Raw genomic sequence first — 24071 nt, 5'->3', positions numbered from 1 at the left:
GTTTACCACTTTGATTATTATTATTCACGGAATTACTTTCACATTTGGATCTATTGAGCACAGTGGACATTTTTTAATGCATTTGTTTATTGATCTATAACATACTGATTTTTATCACATATATAATTAATATCACCACTTCCTTAACCTTTTTGGACTCATTTGGTTGATTTGCATCACAAGAATTTATTTGAGTTTTTAGCGCACCAATCAAATTTAGACAAGTAGAAGGAATAGTGCCCCATTCTTGGTGTCAGTGGGATGAATTATGTCCCACTGGTGGTGTTAGCGACAGGAATGGTTCCTCGTCAGTGATATCAGTAGAAGTAATAGTGCATCATATTAGTGAGAAGATTAGGATCCTAAGGGCCAGGTAAAGGCTAGAAAAGGGCCACTTATGGCCGCAGGGCACGGTTTGGAGACCACTGTTTAAGGAAATATCTATGTCTTATTGGAAGAAACTTCCTAATACTGTTTTTTCATGTCAAGCTTTCTCTGTAGAGTTTACCTTTAATAAATCTGTAAAACACCAGTGCAAAAAAACCCATATTGATGTTTATCTGTCTTTAGTGAAAGCTTTATCTCTGCACAAATATTTTTCTCCTGATTCTGTATTATCCTTTTCCAGTATAACACCTTCCCTAATCCCTTGTCAATGTAATCCCTGCCTCAGAATGGTGCTATGTCAGTATAAAAGGAGAAGCTGAATCATCCAGTTGAAAAGGTGACTTTTCTGCCATTTCCAGCACTAAGAGGTTTGATCAGAGGTGAGTTATGACAAGGCTGAGTGTTGGGCGCGGATAATGCTTGCAACACGGCACAACCTTTTTTTAAAATCCAATTTCTTTATTTAATTGTACTAAATTTCATATAATGTCATGGCACACCAAAGACAATAATAACCGTATGCTAATGCTCTCAGTTTCCCCAGTATATTGCCTTTCTCCCTAACTTTTGATCATACTGTATATCTTGAATCCACTTTACCCTGTACCTTTGTTGGCACAGCATAATTATATACCTACCCCTGTTTTTTTTTTTTTTCCTGGTTTTTGTCCTACTCTGTTTCTAATACCCCTTGCTGAACTTTTTTCGTTCTGTTCTTTACTTTCTAATGTGCTTTATTATTAGATTTGCACATATTTGTCATTATTTTATCATAGTATTGTCTCAATATTATTTTATAAACCTGTTTGCCATTTTTCAAAAATATATGTTGAGCATTTTTTCTCATCCAGGGTGCTGTGAAAAACCAGTGGTGCCATTTGGGTTCCTTCAGGGTGCAGAAAGCATGTGACCCATTTTCCCTGGATCAGAAATGGATGAGAGGTCTCTGATGGGGAGATTCTGTTGTGATGGGTGCTCTCATGTATGTAGCACCCTCCTAGGTAGGTGTTAGAGAGAAAGTATAGTTTTGAGTCCTGTCTGCTTACAAGAAGGACTGCAGGTAAATCTATATTGTTCTCTGCCTACCAGAGTGCAGGATCTGTTAGTGAGGTCTGCTCTTTGTGCTCAGGTGTAACTTTTTCTGTCTGCAGAGTGTTTCACACTGGTCCAATAGGGAGGCATATTGGACAGTGGGAGGAAACCTGACAAATGAGTGCACAGGCATTTGATACAGCTCTGGTGATTTGGCAGAGGAAAATGTCTCAGTGCATGCTGGGATACTGTATAAGAGCCAGCAGCAATGTCCTCGGGGTCTTTTGGCTGGATATCGGAGTCCCGGAGGGAGGGGCGGCTGCCTCCTCCTCTGAAGAGGTGCCATGCAGCCTCAGGTAGTCAACCTGAGGTACAAATAAAAAAGGGAATGATATTTGCGCTTAAGACAGAAAAATACTAAGACAATATAAAATATATGTACACAAGGCTGCTAGCTCAATAGGAAGATCACAGTCCATATAAAGTAGTAGATGTATATTAGGAGCTGCGCCAGACATATATTAAACAATCTATCACAGTAATACAGTCCATGAACAATCTAATAGAGTAGAACTGCAGGTAGAAAGAAAGGACCCGATCCAATCAGCCAATCACCAGTGAATAGTGAGAGAGATGAGTTACACCCTGTGCTGACACCCGTAGCATCTTACCGGAACTTTTGACCCACTTTTGAGGCACATAAATTTATTAAAAAGGTGACAACTTCCTGTTGCATCACTTCCTTTAGCTCGATCAGGATATTAAAGAGCGTGGAACATAAGAGGTGAACACTTCCTGTTGTGTCACTTCCGGGCGCCAGCTCATTTAAATGCGTGCTCACACCGCTATACCACGCCTCTGAAGATGTCATAGATGTTTGACGATACGCGTAAGGCGGACGTATCGGAGCTGAGCACGCTACATACCGCGGTTTTATCCATTGATGCTGTTATATGATGTCTACTATGTAAGTGCATTACTTTTTAATAAATTTATGTGCCTCGATGTACTTCACGATTGGTTGCCCCTCTGTCTTTTTTCTGAGCCTGCATGTGAAAGACACTTCTGTGGGGTCCTGTGAAGGCATTGTACATCTGTGAATTGTGAAGTTCTCTCTCCCTGCTAAGGAATGTGAGGAATGTGACTAGGAACCATCATTTACGCCGAGCGCTGTTTGCTCTTATGCCTGTTTGACCACTCTGTGACAGGAGGGTCAAAAGTTCCAGTAAGAGGCTACGGGTGTCAGCACAGGGTGTAACTCATCTCTCTCACTATTCACTGGTGATTGGCTGATTGGATCGGGTCCTTTCTTTCTACCTGCAGTTCTACTCCATTAGATTGTTCATGGACTGTATTACTGTGATAGATTGTTTAATATATGTCTGGCGCAGCTCCTAATATACATATAGTCAACCTGAGGGCCTGGAGAGTGCTAGTGAGGAACTGAACCCAGAGGTCTGGTGAAGCTGACTGAAAGGGGAGACACTGGAGAATATGATTCTGAGAGGGGGGCCACAGGTCAGTGGACAGGTGTCAGTAAAGGGGATGCAAGTGAGTGTCCCGAAAGATAATGTAGATTCACCTAGTCTATTGCTGGAGATAAAAGAGCAAGGAGACTTAACCCTTTCCATACATGTGGTAGTATGGATTAAGCAGTGCGGCTGCTTCCACAAGCAACCTGGTGAGGCCAAGTGGGAGTTGTCTTTATCCATTGTGAATAGTTACAGTTGGAGTATCCCACTATTCCCTTTTCCCATCCAAGTTTCAAAATAAACATGAAAACCCAATACCCCTGGACTGTTTATTGTGTGACAAGCCATTGGGAGTAAGGAGGGATGTGTGAACTGTACCCCAAGTGACTGCGTGCTGGTAATCAGAGGGGGCCCGAGAAGTCATCATACAGCAGTCCCTACAGGGACAGTGCTACATGTTTTAGGAGGACTCTGATGTTATGGGGGGTTATCTGACTCTGTGATAGGATGCCTCTGAAGTATAGGGGGGACCAGGGCCAGATTAACGTAGGGGCTATTGGAGCTGCAGCTCCAGGCCCCTACCTTTATATAGGCCCCGGGTTGGCCATATTCACTGTTACCGCTCTTCTGTCACTTGTAAACACAGAAGTCTGGCTTCTATGCTCGCTTCCCCGGGCAGCTCCCTCAGAACCTCCCCACACAGCACGAAGGCCGGACAAGGAAGGACAGTTGCCGATGCATGGATGTGTTTATGGGCTTCAGAGACAGCATCCCATGTGGAATTAGGCATGCATGGCTGCACCCTTCCTCCTCTGGGTGCATGCCAAGGCATGGCCCTTAAGGCCCTTCAAAATCCTCAGCACCAAGCCCATGATGCTCTTAATCCGGCCCTGGGGGGGACATTGATGTGTTAAGGTACAGGAAGGAGGGATCTCTGACTCTCATTTGACTCTGATGTGAAGGGGGGCTCTGATGTGATAGGGGGACTTCTAATGTGAAGAGGGGACCTCTGATATGAAGGGGGCTTCACCAAGGTGGCTGTGTACATTGTTCCAGACTCTGGTTTCCCATTGATAAAAAAAAATAAAAACACATTTCAATTAATATTAACATTAATAACTAACATTTATGTTTTTTTAGATTGAGGTGTGTCAACATTTTACATACATTTAAAGATTGCCACAATTAAATATATGTTGAAATACACTGTTGCAGAGAGATTCTTACAATAATTGTAATATGTAAGCAAAGGAAAAGCCACAACATATACCTACATGGTGTTTGACAACAGTGTTTAGTATTGGTGGTCTGTTTGCACCAGGGACATTTAAAGTGTACATCAACTCTAACAGTAGACCCCCACAGGAGCTACTGGATATGACGGCTTCTCTATTATGCCACAACTCTTTAAGCTGCTTGGTCCCCACTGGCACACCTGTGTAACTTAAATATTAGTAAGCTACCACTCTATAATAATGCACAGAAAATAAGCCACAAGCCCCTGGATGGTAGACTGAATGTATTATAACTATGCAGTTAAACAATGTATGAACTAATATACAAACAATTGAACAGGCTTAAGGATGCTTCACTATATAATGTGGACACTGACCCTTAAGATGGCGATCAACTGAACCGTAGTGATGCTAAACCATATTATGACTGGTGCAAACAGGGTTAAGAGTATCGGTACTAACCAACCCCCCCCCCCCCCCAAAAAAATAAAAAAATAAATAAAGGTCCTTGTGTGTACATACAGCCCCAAACGTGGGTGCGTGAATTTGTTCATGACAAATGGGTACTCCTGGAGGTGACTATAAGACACCTCACTCCTAAATATCAGCATTAGCCAGCTTTATTTGGGACCCTTCTGTAAAGTGGTGCACATAAAGCTGTCCCTTTAGGAGTATGCAATGGGTGGCCGATGGGCTGCTAAGTAAGTAGCATTCTTTATTGAATTACCTGTGTGCAGCGAAGGATTAAGCTTTCCAGTTCCGCTCACCACTCCTGGCATGCCACATGTCCCATACACTTGGCAGTCAGTTGTTCCAGAAATCTCAGTCCTCCCGATCAGGTCCTCAATGACTCTCCTTGACTCTAGGGTTGCAGGGCAAAGGGTCCCTCCAGCTTTGGGCCCCAGCACGGCAGAAGAACTTTCAGTGTCTCAGTCCTTGGTCTCTGGTGTGGGCACAGACACCCCAGCGATAGGTTTGTACTTTCTAGGTCTCCTTTGGCAAAGATTCCTATGGCCTATGCACATTCCCAGCAAAGGCCAATGAACTGTATGGCTTGGTTTCCTCCCACAAAAGACCCAGCTCTCCACTAAATTGCCAAAAAAAAAGTCCTGTCCCTCCTTTAGTTGTGCAAATCATTATGCCCCTTGTAGTCCACAGCCAATCCATCTCCCTTCACTAGCATTTCAATAAGCTCCTACAAGGACTACAGTTCCCAGAATCCATGGCGGCTGCATAGTAAATACTCTCCCCCTGATTGGCTAGGGTCTGCTGCTGCCAGGAGCAGAAGCGAGCAGGGAATCACACACAGAGCTGCTCTGATGCTGCCAGAAGGGAAGTGAGGGGTGAGAGAGACATAGATTGCTCCTTGGCTGCTCTGTACACAGCAGCCTAGTGGGGGCAAGAGAGAAACAGAAGTAGCGGGCAGGATCTCACACAACCCACTCGGTAGTATGGCAGCCGGCCAGGGGGTAAAGGAGGAGAACGGTCACAAGAATGCACAGCCTGCTCTTCACACGCAGCTGGCAGCAGCACCAGCTACACATATTTGCTCCATTTTGGTCTGTATACAATTAAAATGTTTTTTCAATATATCTGTTTGATAAATGCAAAAAAAAAAATGAATAGCAACTAGACAAAAATCTTGTGAGCTAATAACTTCTGGTACCCTCTGTCTCTGGACTGTTACCAATTAGCTTTATTTCCTGCTAACTCTGTGAGCTACAATTCACCTGCCCTGTAATGGAGAATAGAGGGAGTGATATATAATTCTAACTTAGTGTTATATAGTCCCAACACACTCCATTTCCTAGGGTTACAATGCTGCTCAGTATGGTTGTCAACCTAAGACAGGAAATTACCAGGTTAAAATAAAGGAGACAAGTATGAAAATAAAACTAAAGCAGCTATCATGTGTAAGAAATAAAAATCTGAAGTACTATAAATTTTTGTTTTTTCAGTGTATTCAAACCTTAACCACTTGCCGACCGCCTCAAGTACATTTACTGCGGCGGTAAGCCCCTCCTGGGCAAAGTGACATAGTACTACGTCGCTCGCCCAGGAGCCTGTAGGGGGCGAGCGCGTGCCGCCGGAGGCGCGCTCCCGCCCCTGCTTGTTCACTGAGGTCCCCGCGCGAGTGACCAGCGGCTCCGATGTCCGCCGGCCACTCGCGATCTCCCGCTGGAGAGGGAGAAAGGCAGGCGCCTAATGTAAACAAAGCCGCCTGTCATTCTCCCTGGTGTAACTGCAGAGATCATATGATCCTGCTATGTAGGATCGTATGTCTCTCTGGTTACATCAAAAGCTACGCCCCTCTACAGTTAGAAGCATGCCCCTAGGGACACACTTAACCCCTTGATCTTTAATAAAGTTAACCCCTTCCCTGCCAGTGTCATTTTTACAGTAACAGTGCATATGTATAGCACTGATTACTGTAGTAATGTCACTGGTACCCCCAAAAGTGTCAAAAATGTTAGTCAGGGATCCGATCTGTCCGCCGCAATGTCGCAGTCCCGCAAAAAAAATCGCAGATCGCCGCCATTACTAGTTAAAAAAAAAAACAATAAAAATGACATAAATCTTTCCCTTAGTTAGTAAACGCAATAACTTTTGCGCAAACCAATCAAAATACGCCCATTGTAATTTTTTTTACCAAAAATATGTAGCAGAAAACAAATTGGCCTAAAATGTTAAAAAATTTTGATTTTTACATTTTTTGGGGGGGAATTTCATATAAAAAAAATTTGAAAAATATTGTTATTTTTTCAAAATTGGCGCTCAATTTTTGTTTATAGCGCAAAAGGTAAAAATCGCACAGGTGATCAAATGCCACTAAAATAAAGCTCTGTTTGTGGGGAAAAAAAGGATGTTGATTTCATTTGGGTACAGCCTTGCAGGACCGCGCAATTGTCTGTTAAAATCACGCAGTGCCGAATCACAAAATAGGCCCTAGTCTTTGAGCAGCCAAATCCTCCGGGGCTTAAGTGGTTAAAGTGTCACTAAAGACAACATTTCTTTTTTTTTTGGATTGAGTATAGACATATTAGAATCCTTGTCAAATTATATTCCTGTCTAAGCCATTAGGCAGATCTATTTGTCCTGTTTACCATTATCATCGAAAGTGAAAGTAAAAGAAAATCCCAATTTTGGAATGTCCCCAGAACGGTAGTAGAGGGTAAATCTTCCAATGAAGACACTAGTTCTGGTGACCCTGGTGACACCCTTGGATTCCTTTATTTTGGAGAGATTCCCTTGCACTTCCTGTTTAGGCTATTGGACAGGAAGTTAGGGTAAATCTCACCAATGGGACACCGAAGATGGGTTATAACCATCCCTTACTCTATCCAAGATGAAAAAAAAGTTTTGCTGTTAGTTCTACTTTAACACTGAACTTCACTTATTTGCTCCCTTTTGGTCTGTTCAAGCTGGAATTTTCTTTAAAAATTTTTGGATATAGGTTCATTAACATTACTTACTTCTAATTAAGTATACTCCATATCCTTTGGATTGCCCCTTAGTGTACAAATGTTTCCTGTATTGTGTATTTACAGTACTATGACAGGTCCTCTTCACAGTCGAGCACTAGGAGGAATAAAGCTGAAGTTTGACTGAAAACAAATATCCCTACAGATTTATTTGCATCACTTACCTGTAATGAAGTTTGTCCCACGTTATACAGGCAGTTGAATACAGTAAAAATCTTCACTGCAGGGATACCCCGTCCTCTTCCTGTCTATGAACTTTCATGGTTAACAGTTTCCAGTCTTCAGGCAGAACTGCAGTACAAATGGCCTGTTCGGGAAACAACCCCTCCTTCCTTCTCCTCCATTGAGAAAGGCTTTTCACTGATTGCAATGCCTGCAACATGATGAATGAGGGAGAGTCTGATCAGTCACAGGATTTTCTTCTCATGTACCGAGTGTGTTATCATTGAAATAACTTTTCTCAATGGAGGAAAAGGAAGGAGAGGGGCGGGTTCTAATAAGACCATCTGTACTGCTGTTCTGCCTGAAGACCCAAAGCTAATAACTATTGCAGCTCTGGAAATGTTCAGATACAGGAAGAGGATGGTCAGTGAAGATTTTTCCAGAATCCAGTTGCCTGCACATGTGGGACATCCTTCATTACAGTTAAGTGATGTGACTAAACCTAAGTTCACTCGGGCCACCTTGCTTGGGACTGCGGGACATCCAACTTCTGAAGATAAATATTGTTTTTTATGCAGAGTTTCTCAGCTGCTACTTTATCTACAGATTGCTTAATGACTGTGACATGAGAGAGGGAACAACAGAGCTTACAACCAGAGGCGGGCTGGCCCGGGGGGCAAGGTGGCAATTTCCCCCCGGGCCGGTCTAATCCCTCTCAGAAAAGGCCGCTCAGTTTGGGGTCAGTCCCGCCGTCCGTCGGTATGGTATGTCGCTAGTCAGTGAGTCACAGTCACAGACACGCTGTCACTTCCTGCCATGGCCCTGCCCTGGAGACCTGGTTGCTAGATCACCGGCCGCTTAGCGTCTAGCAACCAGTGACGTAGCGGTCTCCAGAGCAGAGAGGAGAGGAGACCCATCATGCAAAGCCGTCGGCCGTCCTCCGCGCCGATCACTGGCCCCAGCCGCCCGGCCCCTCCCACCTTCGGCTCCTCCCTCCATCCCATCAACGTGGGGCCGATGCAGAAGAGGTGGCTGGCCTGGCCTAGGAAAATGCAAGTCTGCAACGGGCAACAGCGGGTCAGCGGCAATCCAGATTGATTCTAGTGAAGTTACCTGCTGCGGTGCGGTGGACAGTGTCTGTGAGGTGGTCGGGACTCGGAGAAGAGCAGCGGCAGCCAGTGAGTGACAAAAAAAAAAGTGACATGTGGACATTTTTTCCCTGTACTTTCCCCTGGCACTGTCACTCGGAGAAGAGCAGCCAGTGAGTGACCAAAAAAAAAAGTGACATGATGTGGACATTTTTTCCCTGTACTTTCCCCCTGGCACTGTATACAGCCTGTATATTGATGTATAGCTGTTCCTGGCACTATATACCTGTCTCATACCTGTATTATACAGGTATGAGACAAGTATTTAGAGCCAGGAGCAGCTATACATCAATATACATGCTGTATACAGTCCAGTTAAAGAGGTTGTAAACCCTTTTTTTTTTTTTTTTTCTTTTTGACCCTGCAAGAGAGACATAATGAGCTAGTATGCATCGCATACTAGCTCATTATGAAATACTTACCTTAGAATGAGCCCCCGCCGTGCCGCCCGCTTAGCTGGATGACGGGCGACATGTCCAGTCGCCTGTCTTCCAGGATCGCGGCATCCGGCCATCTGATTGGCCGGAGCCGTGGTGACGTCACCGGACTCTGAAGAAATGGCACCAGCGGCCGGTCCTTCAGAGCGCATGCGCCAGTAACGTCACTGGCTGCATGTAAGGTAAATATCTCCTAAACAGTGCATTTTTAGGAGATATTTACACTACCTATAGGTAAGCCTTAATAAAGGCTTACCTATAGGTAAAAGTGTCAGAGGAGGGTTTACTTCCTCTTTAAAGAGATAATTACCTGACATGCAGCCAGTGACGTCACTGGCGCATGCGCTCTGAAGGAACGGCCGCTGGTGCCATCTTTTCAGAGTCCGGTGCCGTTCCTTCAGAGTCCGGTGCCGTGACCGTCGGCTCCCGCGGCTCTGGCCAATCAGATGGCCGAATGCCGCAATCCCGGAAGACGGGTGACTGGACATGTCGCCCGTCATACAGGTAAGCGGGGGTTCGTTCTAAGGTAAGTATTTCATAATGAGGTAGTATGCGATGCATACTAGCTCATTATGGGTTTCTCTTTCAGGTTGCAGCAAAAAAAAAAAAAAAATAGTTTCATGGGTTTACAACCTCTTTAAAGGTATTGGGTCCCTGAGGTCCCCTAGGGCTCCCCCTTGTGTCATGAGAGCGTAAGCTGGCCGCAAAGGAGAAGGTCACATGTGTAGATCTCAGCCAGGGTTCATGCTGGGACTTGCAGTCCTTTGCTTTTGGGGATGTAATCCCCCCAAAAGTGAAGGACTACAGGTCCCAGCATAAGCCCCTCAGAGCTCAGCATGTGTCACCCACCCCCGATCCCCCAACTAGTGCAGGACTACAGGACCCATTCATCCAGCTTAACCACTTCCAGACCGCCCACCGCATATATAGTGTGGCAGGGCGGCCTGGCTGTGCAAAATCACATACCGATGCGTGATTTTGTGCACGGGTTCTAGTGGACGCGACACAGCGGGAGCCAATCAGCAGGTCACCTGCGATCATGCAGGAGAATGACAGAACGGCGGTCTGCCTTTGTAAACAAGGCAGACGGCTGTTCTGTCACAGGAAGATGGAGATCTGTGTTTCAGCTGAGCTGAAACACAGATCTTTTTATTTTCTCTAGTACATCCATCCCCCACACAGTAAGAAAGCATTCCCTAGGAGCAAACTTAACCCCTTGATCACCCCTAGTGTTAACCCCTTTCCTGCCATTGTCATTTATACAGTAGCAGTGCATTTTTTAGCACTGATCACTGTATTAGTGTCACTGGTCCCCAAAAAGTGTCACTTTGTGTCAGATTTGTCTGTCGCAATGTCACAGTCCCACTAAAAAGCTGGGCATGGAGTTGATTCGGTAGTTCAACGGGCCACTTGACCTGACTTGCCCCCCAGGCTTAAGGTTGCCAGCCCTCCCCTGCTTACAACAGACTCTTTTTACAGGACCTGGTAGGAAGGATAGCAAAATAAATTACTTGGGTAACTTTAAAAGAGACAGATAAATTGTACTGAGCCTATAAGAGCTCCTACTAGTGATTAATCTATATACTGTATCTCTGTATTTAATACAATAACAAATATATGCAGCACCCTCTAGCCTAGTGTGCTAGATATATATAGGTTTGTTAGTGTAGAAAAATTGGTCTGACTGAGAGCCAGGCCTGGGTTGAAAATGGATCAGGGCTTAAGTGACTCAGGGAGGCTGGGTGACTCGGCAAGCAGTTTCTCTGGTGTCTCCCCCTGTTTTCTGGTACTTTAGAGAAGCTACCAGATGTAGTGGGTGTAAGCTAGGAGGAGGTGCTTGGCATTCTAATGAGGGCACCAACCGAAGGGGCTGGAAGGGGATAGGCCCCTCATAAATAGGCATGAGTCATGCCAGCAGGGGCAGAGGGTGGAAGATGGAGATGGAGTGCTGAGGAGGCTGTCAGTGGTGCTTGAGGGTGCCCCCTAGTCTGGGGGGGGTGGCCTCGGGCCTTGGGCTTGGGTGCTGGAGGGACTCTTTACAACGCACAGAGGAATCCTTTCTAGGAGGCACGGGAGTGAGATTGCAAGTGAGAGGACAGCAAGAGCAGGTCAGCCTGTCCGGGAGTTTTCCCAAGAAGTCAGCCGGGGGCGCTGGTGAGTGTTTAGTCTGGGAGGACTGTGAAGAGAGTGTCAGTCTAGAGGACTGTGGGGAAGTTAGCCAGGAGGGCTATTTAAAGGGGCTGCTGCAGACAGGAGGGCTGGCAGGGCCTGAAGAGGTGGTGCTAGGCTCAGTGACCACAGGAGGAAGTGCTGAAAATGTGTTAGCTGTGTCACTCTAACGTTCTCCAAGTATAGGGGCTGCGGATCCCTGCCTGTAATGGGCCATTGCTACAAATCTTTTAGAGTGACACAGCTGGGAGTACTGCAAGCAAGTGAGTGCTGGGGGAAGCAAAGGAGCATATATAGACTGTGTTTAGGAGAAGTGTCCCTGAAGTTTGTTTGGAAGTCAAGCGGGCATCCCATAATACCCCATCCCCATCCAAGTTTATTACCCTCAATAAAACAAAAAAAAAAACAAAGTCATGGACTGTTATCTAACTCTGAGTGACTGTGGAAATTTGGTGTGCCTGGCTGTGCAGGGTGGGGGAATCCCTTCAATTTGTGGCTTCTTAGGGGGTGCGCTACATTAATAAAAAAGTAAGCTTGTGAATGTCATATAAAAAATGTTACCTGAACACTGTAATAGTAACTTTGAATTGTATCTCTCTAAAAACACACACTACTTACTCTTAAAGTTACATGACTACAATAAATTGAACCAGTTGCCATGAATCACAATAAGAGCACATTTGTATCTGCTCTGTATTTAATACTAAATTATTATTTGGATACATTAAATAATGCTTCTAGGGCATTTTTTCATTGTAGGCATAAATTGTCTCTCATGGAATGTTTTATTGGTTCTAATAACCCTCATGAAGTTGAATTAAACATCAAATGAGAGCATATACCATAATTGCTTTGAATAGTAATGACAATAATTACCGTTTACAAGAAGCACATAATTAGGTCTTTGTTGTTTTAATTTGGTGTGATATCTTCAGTTAAACATTTTTTAACCTGGCATTCACGTGTTACTTAAACATAATTTACCACAAATGTTATATGTGTTTAAAGTGATTATAAAGAAAAATATTTTATTTGAAAAAAATAACAAACAGGTCATACTTACCTGCTCTGTGCAGTGGTTTTGCACAGAGCAGCCCCAATCCTCCTTTTCTCAGGTCCCCCACTAGTGCTCTGAGCTGAGTGCCCCCATAGCAATCCACTTGCTGTGGGGGCACTTGTGCATGCTCCCTCCCGAGCCGGCTCTCTGCCTCCGTAAGACACAGACAGCGCAGCTCAGCTCATCCCCGCCCCCCCCCCCCGCTCCTGCCTCTTTTGCTGTGATTGAAGCAGGGGGAGCCAATGACTCCTGCTATGCATCTCAGCCAATCAGGAGAGAGAGACCCAGAAGAGGGTCTCATGCACATCGCTAGATCGAGATTGGGCTTAGATATGTATTGGGGGGGGGCTGAGGGGGAAGCTGTTTTTTTACCTTCAGGCATAGAATGCATAAAGAGGAACTCCACGCAACCCCCCTCGATCAAACAGTGGCTTTTACGCCTCAAGGTAATAGCCGAAATTGAAGAACTCATTCACGTTGCAAAGGATTCCCCTACTAAATTTTACAAAACATGGGCATGTTGGATCCACTACACATCTACAGCGGAATTCGCTTGCATATTCCAATAAGAGCTTTTCACCTTGGATCTCCCTTGAAGTCTGTCTCAATTACATGACAGGATCTCCCTCATTGGAGATCGTTTCAGATTTTGGCCAGGCTACCCCTCCCCCCCCCCCCCCCCCGGGTTTTTTTTCTCTCCCTTTTTGGAAATTTGGAATACTTTAGGACCTGTTCCGTTAGACCTCAATCTCCCCATTTAAATTTTCTCCGAACTACATAGAGCCTTTTTACTGATATACCGCTCTTTTGCCCAGATACATTATAGTTCATCTGTTACGGGCTCCTTTTCCCACACTAGGGGGTTAAGGCTCTGAGGTTTGAAGTTTTATGGCTAATGCCCGTTTATATCTCAGGTCAATACTGTATATTTACTTTTCTGCTACTGGTTAGTTGTCCTTTGTTAGATCCTTTATTAAGCCTGTACTTTGTATTTGCCTAATGTTACTGACTTATTTGTCTGTTTTGCACTCAAAGTCCAATAAAAATTGTTTACAAAAAAGAAAAAAGAATGCATAAAGGTAAAAAAAACCTTCAGCCCTTACAACCACTTTAATGTGCGACTAATAAAGACTGTAAAATTTAAGCAACTCACTAAAAACAGGACCACCATCATTGGGCCCCATACAGCCTACCTGACAGGACCCCCTAAAAAGCTTTTATTGGCTGAATTTTGACATTGATGCTGATTTCCACTCATTCACCCCCAGCTCCTCCCGCTTCTCAATGTGCATTGGCTCTGCAGTAGTTGCTACATTTGCTTGGTACACTCCTCTCCTTGCACCATGCCCAGACACCCAAACTGAGTGAACTCTCAGCTCTGCAACCGGCTCCAACCTTGTCAAGTAGATGTACACAAATCCATGGATGCTGCACTGGGGCTGCCAAAAGGCAGCCACTGCCAGGCCCAGGTCCCCTGCTGAATAAATGGAGTCTAGGCCTGGTACAGCAGGATGCCTGTATTCCTCTATCATTGCCCTGACTGCAAGGTTACACTTTAAGGGTGGACATAAATTATGTAATTTTCTTTCCTTCAACCTTGGATTAAAGGAAAGAAAATTGCTTGATTATTCCCCATTAAAACAGTCAGTGTTGATTGGGTAATCCCTCCCGCCGTCCTACTGTTTTCTGACATAAAGGTTTCTCCGCCATCAGAATACAATTATCACTGTTGCCAGCTATAGCCAGGGTCAATGATTGGACAAAAAAAAAAAAAAAACACTACAGGCTGACTTTTTCTAAAGTCAATCAATAGATCCACTTCAGTGCAAGCAACCTGCCAATAGATGGATTGAAATTCAGCTGGTTCCTGAATTTCGATCCATCTGTTGCTTAACACTTCTAAGAATAAGCCCTGGAAAGATTATTGTGTAAAGAGCTAATGTTCTGCGATTAGGTGTTACCTGACTTGTAGTTGACTGTCAGATGGTAAGGTGGAGCTGCAGAGACAGGAATTGCAGGGTTGCTTCACAGTCATTCCTGGAAAACCAATGGAGGAAATACTTGTTCTACCTCCCCATTCACTTTTAAATGATAGAAATAGGACTGAGAGCAGAACAACTGTCACGGTAGCTTGGCTGGTCAGAAAGTGTTTGAGGGACTGCGGATAAATTGGGCTGGCTATAAAAAGGGGGCCCATCTGGTGGTATGGAGCTTTCCTTTGGATAACAGTTGATTTTTCTATCAAAAGTTTGGTCCCTTGGAGGAGGTATGGAATATTTCACTTGGAAAGGTCCTTGAGTCAGTGGGGAGCAACGAGGAAGAGAGGTGTATCCCAGTCAATCCTTAGTAGGCATCCAAAGACCCCCAAAACTTGCCAACAGTTTGTATGCTGATGTGATACTTTTTGGGGAATTATTGATTGCTGTGAATAAAGGGTTGCTGTGGACAACTACAAAACATAATCCATCAAACACATATTTTCAGTAAAATATACACTTAAGCATAACTAAAGGCAAAACTACTTTTCTTCAGTTTTGGATAGAGTGGAGATGGATTAAAACACTGGTTAGATTTTTATTGTTGGATATGCCCCCCTTAGAGAGATTCACTCTCTACATTTGTCCTGTTTACCATTATCATTGAAAGTGAAAGTAAAAGAAAATTCCAAATTTAGGGTTGTGACAGTATTCACCGTCACTGGAATTTAAAGACAGATAAGTAATGGTTTGGATTGATTCATATTTGCCATGAAATCTGTAATTCCTAAATGCTGGGTATATTACATATCTTTCAATGTCAGACAGGTATTCCTTTTGTTGTGTATTGGGAATGTGGATTGCCCTTTTGCATTGTTACGTGTTAATGACCCCCCATTGTTCTGTCTGTCTGCCTTAAGAGAAACTTATAGGAATGTGGATTGGATGCTAAGGGGGAGGGGGGGATTGTCCCACATTGTATATTTTGTACACTGTATGAGAGTGTAAAACTCTGTTCCTATTGGATGGTGAATATTATGTTCAGTCTTCAACAAGGTCCATCTGGGTGGTAACTTTGTGGGTGAAAACTGTATATAAGTCTTGTTCAAAAAAGTTGTGGAGAGTTCATTCAACCTCAATCTAGAGTTCTGTCTCTTATTGGGGGATATGCTACAAGGGATTGCTATGTCCTCCATACTCCCTTGGATAATCACTGAGCTCTTGTAAGAGCTTGTGTAAGAGCTTGTTCGTGCTGCACTCTCTGGGGAAAGAGAGGTTCACCCACAGGAACCTGGAGCCTTGTCGTAGGTCCAGGGTGGGTAGGAGATGCCAAGACCTTAACCAAGCTGCGGCGGTTCGTGGTGTCTGAAGTGCTTACGGTGTCTGGTGGAGTGCTTGGAGCCCTCGGGAAGCACTAGGAGCATCTTTCAACGGAGGTACCCGGTGCGGGGTGCCCTGTTCCTTTACAAGGGTTGCCTCCAGAAAAGTAATAGAGGGGAAATCTTCCAATGGGGACACTAATTCTGGTGATCTGGGGACCCCAAGGGATTTCCTTTATTTGCATGGCATTCCTCTCATGTCCTGTTTTGGCAAGGGACAGGAAGTAGAGATAAATCTCTCCAATAGGACAAAGATAGCAAAAAAAAAAAAAAGATGGGGGTTATTACACTCCCCTACTCTATCATATTTAAAAAATTTAAAAATAAATTGCCTGTAGTTATACTTTAGTTTTAGGCACAAAAATAATATATTACACAATTTTTGGTAAAATAAAAAATGAGGTTGCATCAAGCAAATAGATACCCAACATGTCAAGCCTAAAAATGTTTAGCGCTCATGACAAACTTTGCAAAGCAAACAATTTAAAAGCCTTTGGAGGCTATCAGTTTAGCATTAACTGTGAATGATGGCCTCAGAATTATTGCTCCCACTCCAGTGTGCGCAGTGGTATGTATATATGATTGTTTCCCTGACCTGTGCATGAGAGCAGGAGGGCTTTAAAAATATTTTTGGGATTTTTGTTACTTTTTTTACTTAGCTTTATTGTCCTCACATAGGAGGCCAATTGCGTAAATACCCCCACAGGAGCCAACATAAGCCTTACATCACTGAAAAAGTTAAATCTATAGATGCCAAAGTAAACCTGACCAATGGCACTGTCAATTATTACTGAGGAAGGGGTCCTTGGTGGCCCCAAAATGTTGCACCTTGCTTTTTAGAAGTTACTAATAAATGTCCCATTTTGTACCCTGTTTTTTTTTTTTTTTTTGTACACTGCATTTGTAACAAAGACTGGGTACGCCATGCTGCTGCATGAATCTACTGGAACACAAATCCTGATTTTACAGAATTCAAGCTTAACTACCATTTGAAATAGTGTGTGGGCGATGATATGAGACTTTAGTTTGTCAAAATGGTTTGTTCTCTGAACGAATTGAACAACATTGAAGCTATTTTGCAGCATAAAGATCCGCCACAACATTGTGTCTCTCAGTTCTATAAAGCTTTACTGACCTTAAAAAGCTTAGAGTATGCAGATTTTATAGATCCCTGGGAATCAGACTTTCAAACTAGACTTAGGGATAAGCAGAAAGATAGGGTTTTAGAGCTTTCTTTTTTGTTCAATAGATTTTTATTGAAGGTTTTCCAAATAAACAAATAAGCAGAATACATAATGTACAGCAGGGGAGGACTGGGCCAGGGGGCAGGGGGGCAATTGCCCCCTGGGCCGCTCTGATGTCCTGTACAAAGGCTGCACCATTTCTGCCACAAACATGCCTAAAGGATTCCTGGTGAAGAGAAGTAAAAAGTCTCTGCCACTGACCTACCGAGTGCGGGATGAAGACAAGGACAGAGAGCAGGCCTCCCTCCCAACATGGATGGTGTAAACTGTGTCTGAGCAGAGGTCAGTTCCATGCCCAACTGGAGACTCTTCTTCCCCGGCCAGCCCCAACTGAGCTGTTCCAGCTCGCCCCCCAACTGGTCCTTGCTGGCCAGGTTGAGTACCCGGAAGCCAGTAAGTAGAGAGTACTTGGAGCGGAACTTCAGCCTGGAATGGGGGTCAGGAGGAAGACAGGAAGAGGGAGAGTGGGAGGGGGCCGAGTCACTGCACCATGGGCCTCTGGCTTGTACTTTCCCCCTGGACTGAAAGTTGCCAGTCAGCCCCTGATGTACAGGATTTACATATGTTAACAAAAGCAAACTGAAATGGGGGCCATGAATACGTCAAACTCACGCTTGTGCTGGGGAGGGTGTGGATGCCGAGCAACCCATGGCCATATATGGTGGTTTTGCCCTGTGACGGATGTAGCAGGCATAATCTCTTTGATACTGGGTAAAGTAACTAGACCAGAGCCATGGAAGTTTTGGTTTCATTGCACAACAGAACCAATGGGTCAAAATAGAAAGTCAGTGACCCCATCATTTTTAAATGCTGCTAAATCTTTGATTCCAACCTCTTGGGGGCAACAATCTATACCTACTCTTTCCCAATGGTTATGAAGGGTTGATGATCTTCATCTAATGGAAGAATTAACTTACATGAATAAGGGCTTAATTGATAAATATCTTAAGATATGGGCAAGTTGGCTTGAATTTAACACCACCACATTATTTTATGACATAATTTCAGACCCTTAGAGCGAGAGAAAGAGACACTGTTTTACTCTCAATGAAATACTTTCTTGTTCTGAATATTGGTTGCTAACTGAACATGGCTTAAAATATATATGTATTAATAAATTTAATTATTATTATTAATTATTTTATTTAGTTATCTGCAGGGTTTTCAATCTCCTCCTACCTTTTTTTTCTTTCCCTTGGTTAGTTATTCTTCTTTTTTTCCACTTATGGATGGAAGCTTCACATACCAGCTGCTGGAGGCCAATGGTGCAGCTAAGTTCCAGAATTCCCCGAAGGTGGAAACAGTAAGAGTTGTGCTCAAAGTAGCAGAGGTTGCCTGCTGGGTTTTTGCAGAAGGACTCAGGAATACTGCTGGTTTGCTGATTGGTGGTTGCAGACAGGTACAGAGAAAACACACATTACCAGTCCCTGCGCAGATCCTGGAGATTGATTCTCAAGCTGGGGAATCTTGTAATATGGCCTGTGGTGAAACACATGAATGAAGCGTGGCAGCTCTCCTAACCCTCCATGGGATATGAGGCAAAGCAGCTGTACAAAAAATAAAGGAACAGAGCGCACACCGCCCTAGTGTAACACCATTTATTTGAAGTTAATAGAAGCCATAAAAACAGGTACTCACAAACAGATAGGAAGTCATGCATGGAAATAAATATCCCCCGATGATGTTTACAGGGCTCTCTCCTCCTAGCCTAGGCGGCTCAGCTGTTCGTCCTGCACTAGTCAGTGAGTATCGTATGGCTAAGCCAACCGCCTCGGATTACTCAAGGAGACTCGATGTGGTGAGCCTGCGCACGGTCCAGCCGCCGCCGCACACCCTCCAAGAGCCGGATGCTATAGCCGCTCAGAGAAACTGACAATGCGGTTAAGCAGAGGGAGACTCCACGGCTGGACCGTGCGCAGGCTCACCACATCGAGTCTCCTTGAGTAATCCGAGGCGGTTGGCTTAGCTGTACGATACTCACTGACTAGTGCAGGACGAACAGCTGAGCCGCCGAGGCTAGGAGGAGAGAGCCCTGTAAACATCATCGGGGGATATTTATTTCCATGCATGACTTCCTATCTGTTTGTGAGTACCTGTTTTTATGGCTTCTATTAACTTCAAATAAATGGTGTTACACTAGGGCGGTGTGCGCTCTGTTCCTTTATTTTTTGTACGGTTGCAGACAGGTGCCTGTGAGATGTGACAGGTCTGTGGTATCACTGAGGCAGGAGGATAGTCACTTAACAGCCAGGATTCAGAGCCAGGTGGGTAACAGAGCAGACAAGATCAGGTGAATAACTGAGGTCAAAACCCAGGAGATCAAGAAGAGGTGATCTGTAAGACAAGCCAAGGTCAAGGTCAGGAGGCAGGCAGGAGACAGGTCAAGGACAAGCCAGGTCAATAGCGGAGAATCACAGGAACAAGGAATCACTTGAACACAGGTAGGGAGATGAAGATCAATCAGGCCATTGACTGGCTTCCTTGCTATAGCAGTATTAGTGCATTTTTTATTATGATTCATTGTATTGTCTTCTTATTTGAATTTGCAAAAAAATTGATTATGGCATGCTTTGTCAAATTGGGATAAAGTTCATAATATATTTTAAAAAGGTATTATTGCCTCACAATTGTTATCAGAATTGCATACATTTAGACCAATGGGGCAGAAGACGATACAAGTTTGCTTAAAAAATGCCTAGAAACACTTACATTTTGTGGTATTAACATGCATTCGCTTCCTATGCACCACTTCCCTTAATTTCCAGTCAGGGAGTGTGCACTCTTAACTTTAAGGAAAGTCTCTCTTATCCCCCAACTTTGGACTACATGCCCCATAAATCAAGGTGCCGTTGCGGAGATGTGCTGCATCTAGTCGTCTCTGTTCGCCTTCCAGGCACGTGCCATATCAAGTAGTCTCTGTCTTCCTTCTAGGACCCTGCAGGAAACATAGCCAGGTTTATAGAAGTGTGTGCGATTTATAAACTAACAATTGCAATACAGTAAACCCCCGCTCCATCGCGGTTCAGTTTTTGCGGTCCCGGTATATTGCGGCTTTTTTTGTAACGTTATTTTACTATATAAATCATTAGAAATTAAATATTTTTGTGTTTTCCATAGCTCTTGCTATGTCTCTCAGTATCTTTTATGTGTTTAAATGAGTTTCTATTGTTTTAAAAGTGTGTTTAAAGACCTTAAAATGCTTTTACACGTACAGTGACAGTAAAAAAAACATGCCTACAATGCATTTTAATAGGGTTTTTCTATTTCGCGGATTTTCACTTTTCGCGGCTGGGTCCGGAACGTAACCCCCGCAATGGAGGGGGGTTTACTGTAATCATACACCTAAGAATGCAATATATATGGCAAGTCCTCTCTGGTCTAAAGTTTTTAATATTTTTAACTCTTTTTTGGAAGCCTTTATATAAATGTGATGGCGAAATAAAATAAAATCGAATCCTATGTATTTGTCATTGGCAGAATATTCTCATTTTTTTGGAGCATATATAAAAAAGGTGACATTTGTAATGGATTTAATAACCTGCCATGGGAGTACTATTTATTTAAATGACACCTATACATATTTTCCTCCCTTTATAAGCAGTTGTAAAAATGTAAAAGTTCCTAAATTCTTGAAAATCCAACCCCCTTTTCCATCACTGATATGTATTATCTTGTCTTGCAGAACAGAAGCAATGAAATATGTGTGGTTTCTGTGGTGGAGTTGTCTATCATTGTCTGCACACAGCAGTCCTGGTGTAGTAATGAGAGTCACTCAGAAATGGCTGGATTACAGTAAGTCCATTTACAAGATTTTTAGGTTATATAGTATCTGAAAAATCCTTTCTTAGATATTAATACAATCTTGTTTCCCCAGTGCTCTCTGAAGGAATAGATGTGTTTCGTCACATTCTTATCTATGATCACCTTCCAGATATAAATGGTTCTACACGTGCGTTTGGCCAAGTTGAATATGCAATTTCCAAGTAAGCAGAAGCTTGAAAATTTAAATGTATGCAAGCCCTAACCCTCTTAGTTGTTTCTTTCTGGTCTGTTAAATATACAGATGAAAAAGTAGCACTGCCCTGACCCCTAGAGGATGTGTTAGGGAACCCCCAGTGGCAGCATGAGCTAGCATTTCACTTTAATGCCATGTCTAATAGAGGATGGAGAAGCATTGGATGCCAGACACTTTAGATGTCTTTTAAGAGATTTTATTACACAACACACAAGGAAAGAGGGATAAGGGCTGCAGATACCCTGAGCAACACTTACAGATTCCAGATCTGCATCACTCTTGTTAAGGACCTTTAACCACTTCCCACCCACGCTATAGCTGAGAGACAGCTACAGCACGGGCTTACTTTGCCGGGAGGGCGTACACGAATGTCCTCTGGTGATCGCGCTATCCACAAGCCCCCTTCGGCCTTCAGACTCAGCTGATCACAGAACGGGTTCACAGTGGCCTTTTATCACGTGATCAGCTGTGTCCAACGACAGCCAATCATGATGTAAACACAAGCTGGGTATCTGCTTTCCTTTCCTCACGCTGACAGAGTGAGGAGAGAAGAGAGCTGATAACCAGCTTATGTTAAAGGGACATCGTCACTGATAATCAGGGCACTGATTATCAGTGTCCTGATTATCAGTGCAGTCGCAACAATGCCCACCATTGCTGCCAATCAGTTCCCATCAGTGCTGCCAATTGGTGCCCATCAGTGCCCCCTCATCAGTGTCACCTATCAGTGCTGCCTATCAGTGCCCATCAGTGCTGCCTACCATTGCCCATTAGTACCGCCTATCAGTGTCAATCAGTGCCACCTATCAGTGCACATCAGTGCTGCTTATCAGTGCCAATCAGTGCCACCTATTAGTGCCCTTCAGTGCCGCCTATCAGAGCCCACTGGTATCACCTATGAGTGTCTATCAGTGCCACTTATCGGTGTCCATCAGTGCCGCCTATCAGTGCAGCCCCCTGAAGGCCTCCCCATCAGTGTCAGCCATCAGTGCTGCCTATTAGTTCCCATCTGTGCTGCTGACCAGTGCCTATCAGTGCCCATCTGCATTCCTATCAGTGCTCATTTGTGCCACCAATCAGTGCCCATCAGTGCCACCTACCACTGCCTATCAGTGCCCATCAGTGCCCCTTCTCAATGCAGCAGACCGTTGTTCTCTCTGAAATGATCACAGAGTGCCTGTGATCCTTCTATTTAAACTGTTCAAAATGTATGAGTACAAAATGATCAGAAGGGAAATTTGATTGGTTGTGGATCCGATCTTTTTGATCAAATTGCACATCAATCGGATAAAAAAAAAACGGAAGCATGTTTGGCCACCATATGGTCTGTTAAGCTGCAATATATTATATATTTTTTTTCTTTTGCACTATGGAATCTACAATCTTCATATAAATCTTTTCTTTTTTTGCAGAATAATTGTTGAAGAATTTAACATCCCCCACTGCACAGCTATTCCTGTACCGCTCACAGATGTCGATGTCACTGTTAAAGATGCGATGACCAAAGTACATGGTGAATGGAAAATACGGCACTGGTTGATGTAGGTTTTGTACAATCATGTTCAAACAAGTGGTCAATGCATTTCGTCCTAATAAAATATCCAATTTTGTAAGCACAATCAACTTCTTCACAGCTTTTCCTGTTGGTCCCTTTTAAAAAAAATATGTAAATTATATAAACAGACCTATCTGTTAGGGATATTTTTTGGGGTAATGTAAGGGGGAAATTTGGGCTCTTGGGTAAGTTTGGTCAAAGGCTGTAATGGTGCGTGTTTTATCAAAATTTTGGTGGCATGGTCAGTGAAGCCACCAAAGGTTAAAGTGGAACAAACCCTGCTCTGTGTGCTCCTCTGATACCAGTTTCTTCTTGTCACCAGGGACTTTAAGTTCCTTGCCTTTGCCTCCCTTGCTTTAAGATTACAAACAACCAGGGTGAACCATGATCTCCCTACTGCTAGCTACTATTGCATGCTAAGAAGTGGAACGGCTACACAAACAGCATCTTCTTTATTTTTCTAATTTAGGGTTTACTTGTAAGAAGACTCACAACCCCCCCCCCCCCCATTTTCCCCCACCCGCCTACTGATTCTCATCTTCATTGATCCTATGTTGCTATGCCAAAGCCCAGTAAATGGCCAGTCTTTCTGACGATGGAGCGACATGTGACCACCTCTTAGGAGGCAGTGCTTTGGGCCTTGGTGGCCGATCATGAGGTCTTAAAACTTTCATGTGGGGAGATGGGGAAGAAGTTAGCCCTATGTGAGCTCCAACACCTCCAACACAAAAATTACAAAAGGTTTGGATTTCTGGTCCATGTCTTTGCCCACCCTCTCTCGCCCATTAGGGGAAGGGGTAATTTTTTCAGGGGCCTTTCTGGGTATTTTCCTGACAGCCCACTCCCAACATAATTCGTGCCCTGCACTTACAGCCCCCTGGGAGACCAATATCCCATATCCCAGGAAGCTGAAAAAGAAAGGTTTAGGAGGAGCTCCACTCACAGAGGGAGATGACTTCCTAGCTACCTGGACACAAGTATCAGCAACAGGAATGCCTACACCGAGATGCAAAATATTCTTCCTTTATTATAAATAGCCAGCAGGAACAAATTCTATTCTGGCTTGTTTTTTGCTAGGCACAGCCCTTTCCCAAAGAATCCTGGACACAGGTGCTGAACTATCACTGTTGATGAGTGCAATTATTACAGACAGTCACTGGGGTACTGGTCAGGAGGAGAAAGCAGGCCTGCATATCCTGAAAAGGTAAACAAGCCACTGTGGTTTGTTTTTCTTTCTCTCCCTAGTGCTCCAATGTTTCAGGAACTGTCAGTGCTTCAGGTGGCTGGCAGGCCCAAAGATGCTGTGGATGATAGGCTGCAT

The 24071-nt window shown here is 44.0% G+C and overlaps 1 protein-coding gene across 1 annotated transcript in view; it reads left to right on the top strand.

Moving 5' to 3' along the window:
* The window catches only part of LOC309567155 (bactericidal permeability-increasing protein-like), a gene marked incomplete at its 3' end in the record, with an annotated part of 127970 nt that overhangs the window by 55572 nt on the left and 48327 nt on the right, over nt 1-24071 (top strand). The window contains exons 2-4 of the mRNA XM_082272502.1: nt 20868-20972; nt 21055-21163; nt 22608-22736. Coding sequence (XP_082128628.1) covers nt 20873-20972; nt 21055-21163; nt 22608-22736 — 338 coding nt within the window. The 5' untranslated portion in view covers nt 20868-20872. The remainder of the gene's footprint in view (nt 1-20867; nt 20973-21054; nt 21164-22607; nt 22737-24071) is intronic.

This window comes from Pelophylax lessonae (genome assembly GCF_965119305.1).
Source record: "Pelophylax lessonae genome assembly, chromosome: 11".
NCBI classification, from domain to species: domain Eukaryota; kingdom Metazoa; phylum Chordata; class Amphibia; order Anura; family Ranidae; genus Pelophylax; species Pelophylax lessonae.
The sequence above is the reverse complement of the archived record's forward strand: the minus strand, read 5'-3'. Positions and strand labels throughout refer to the sequence as shown.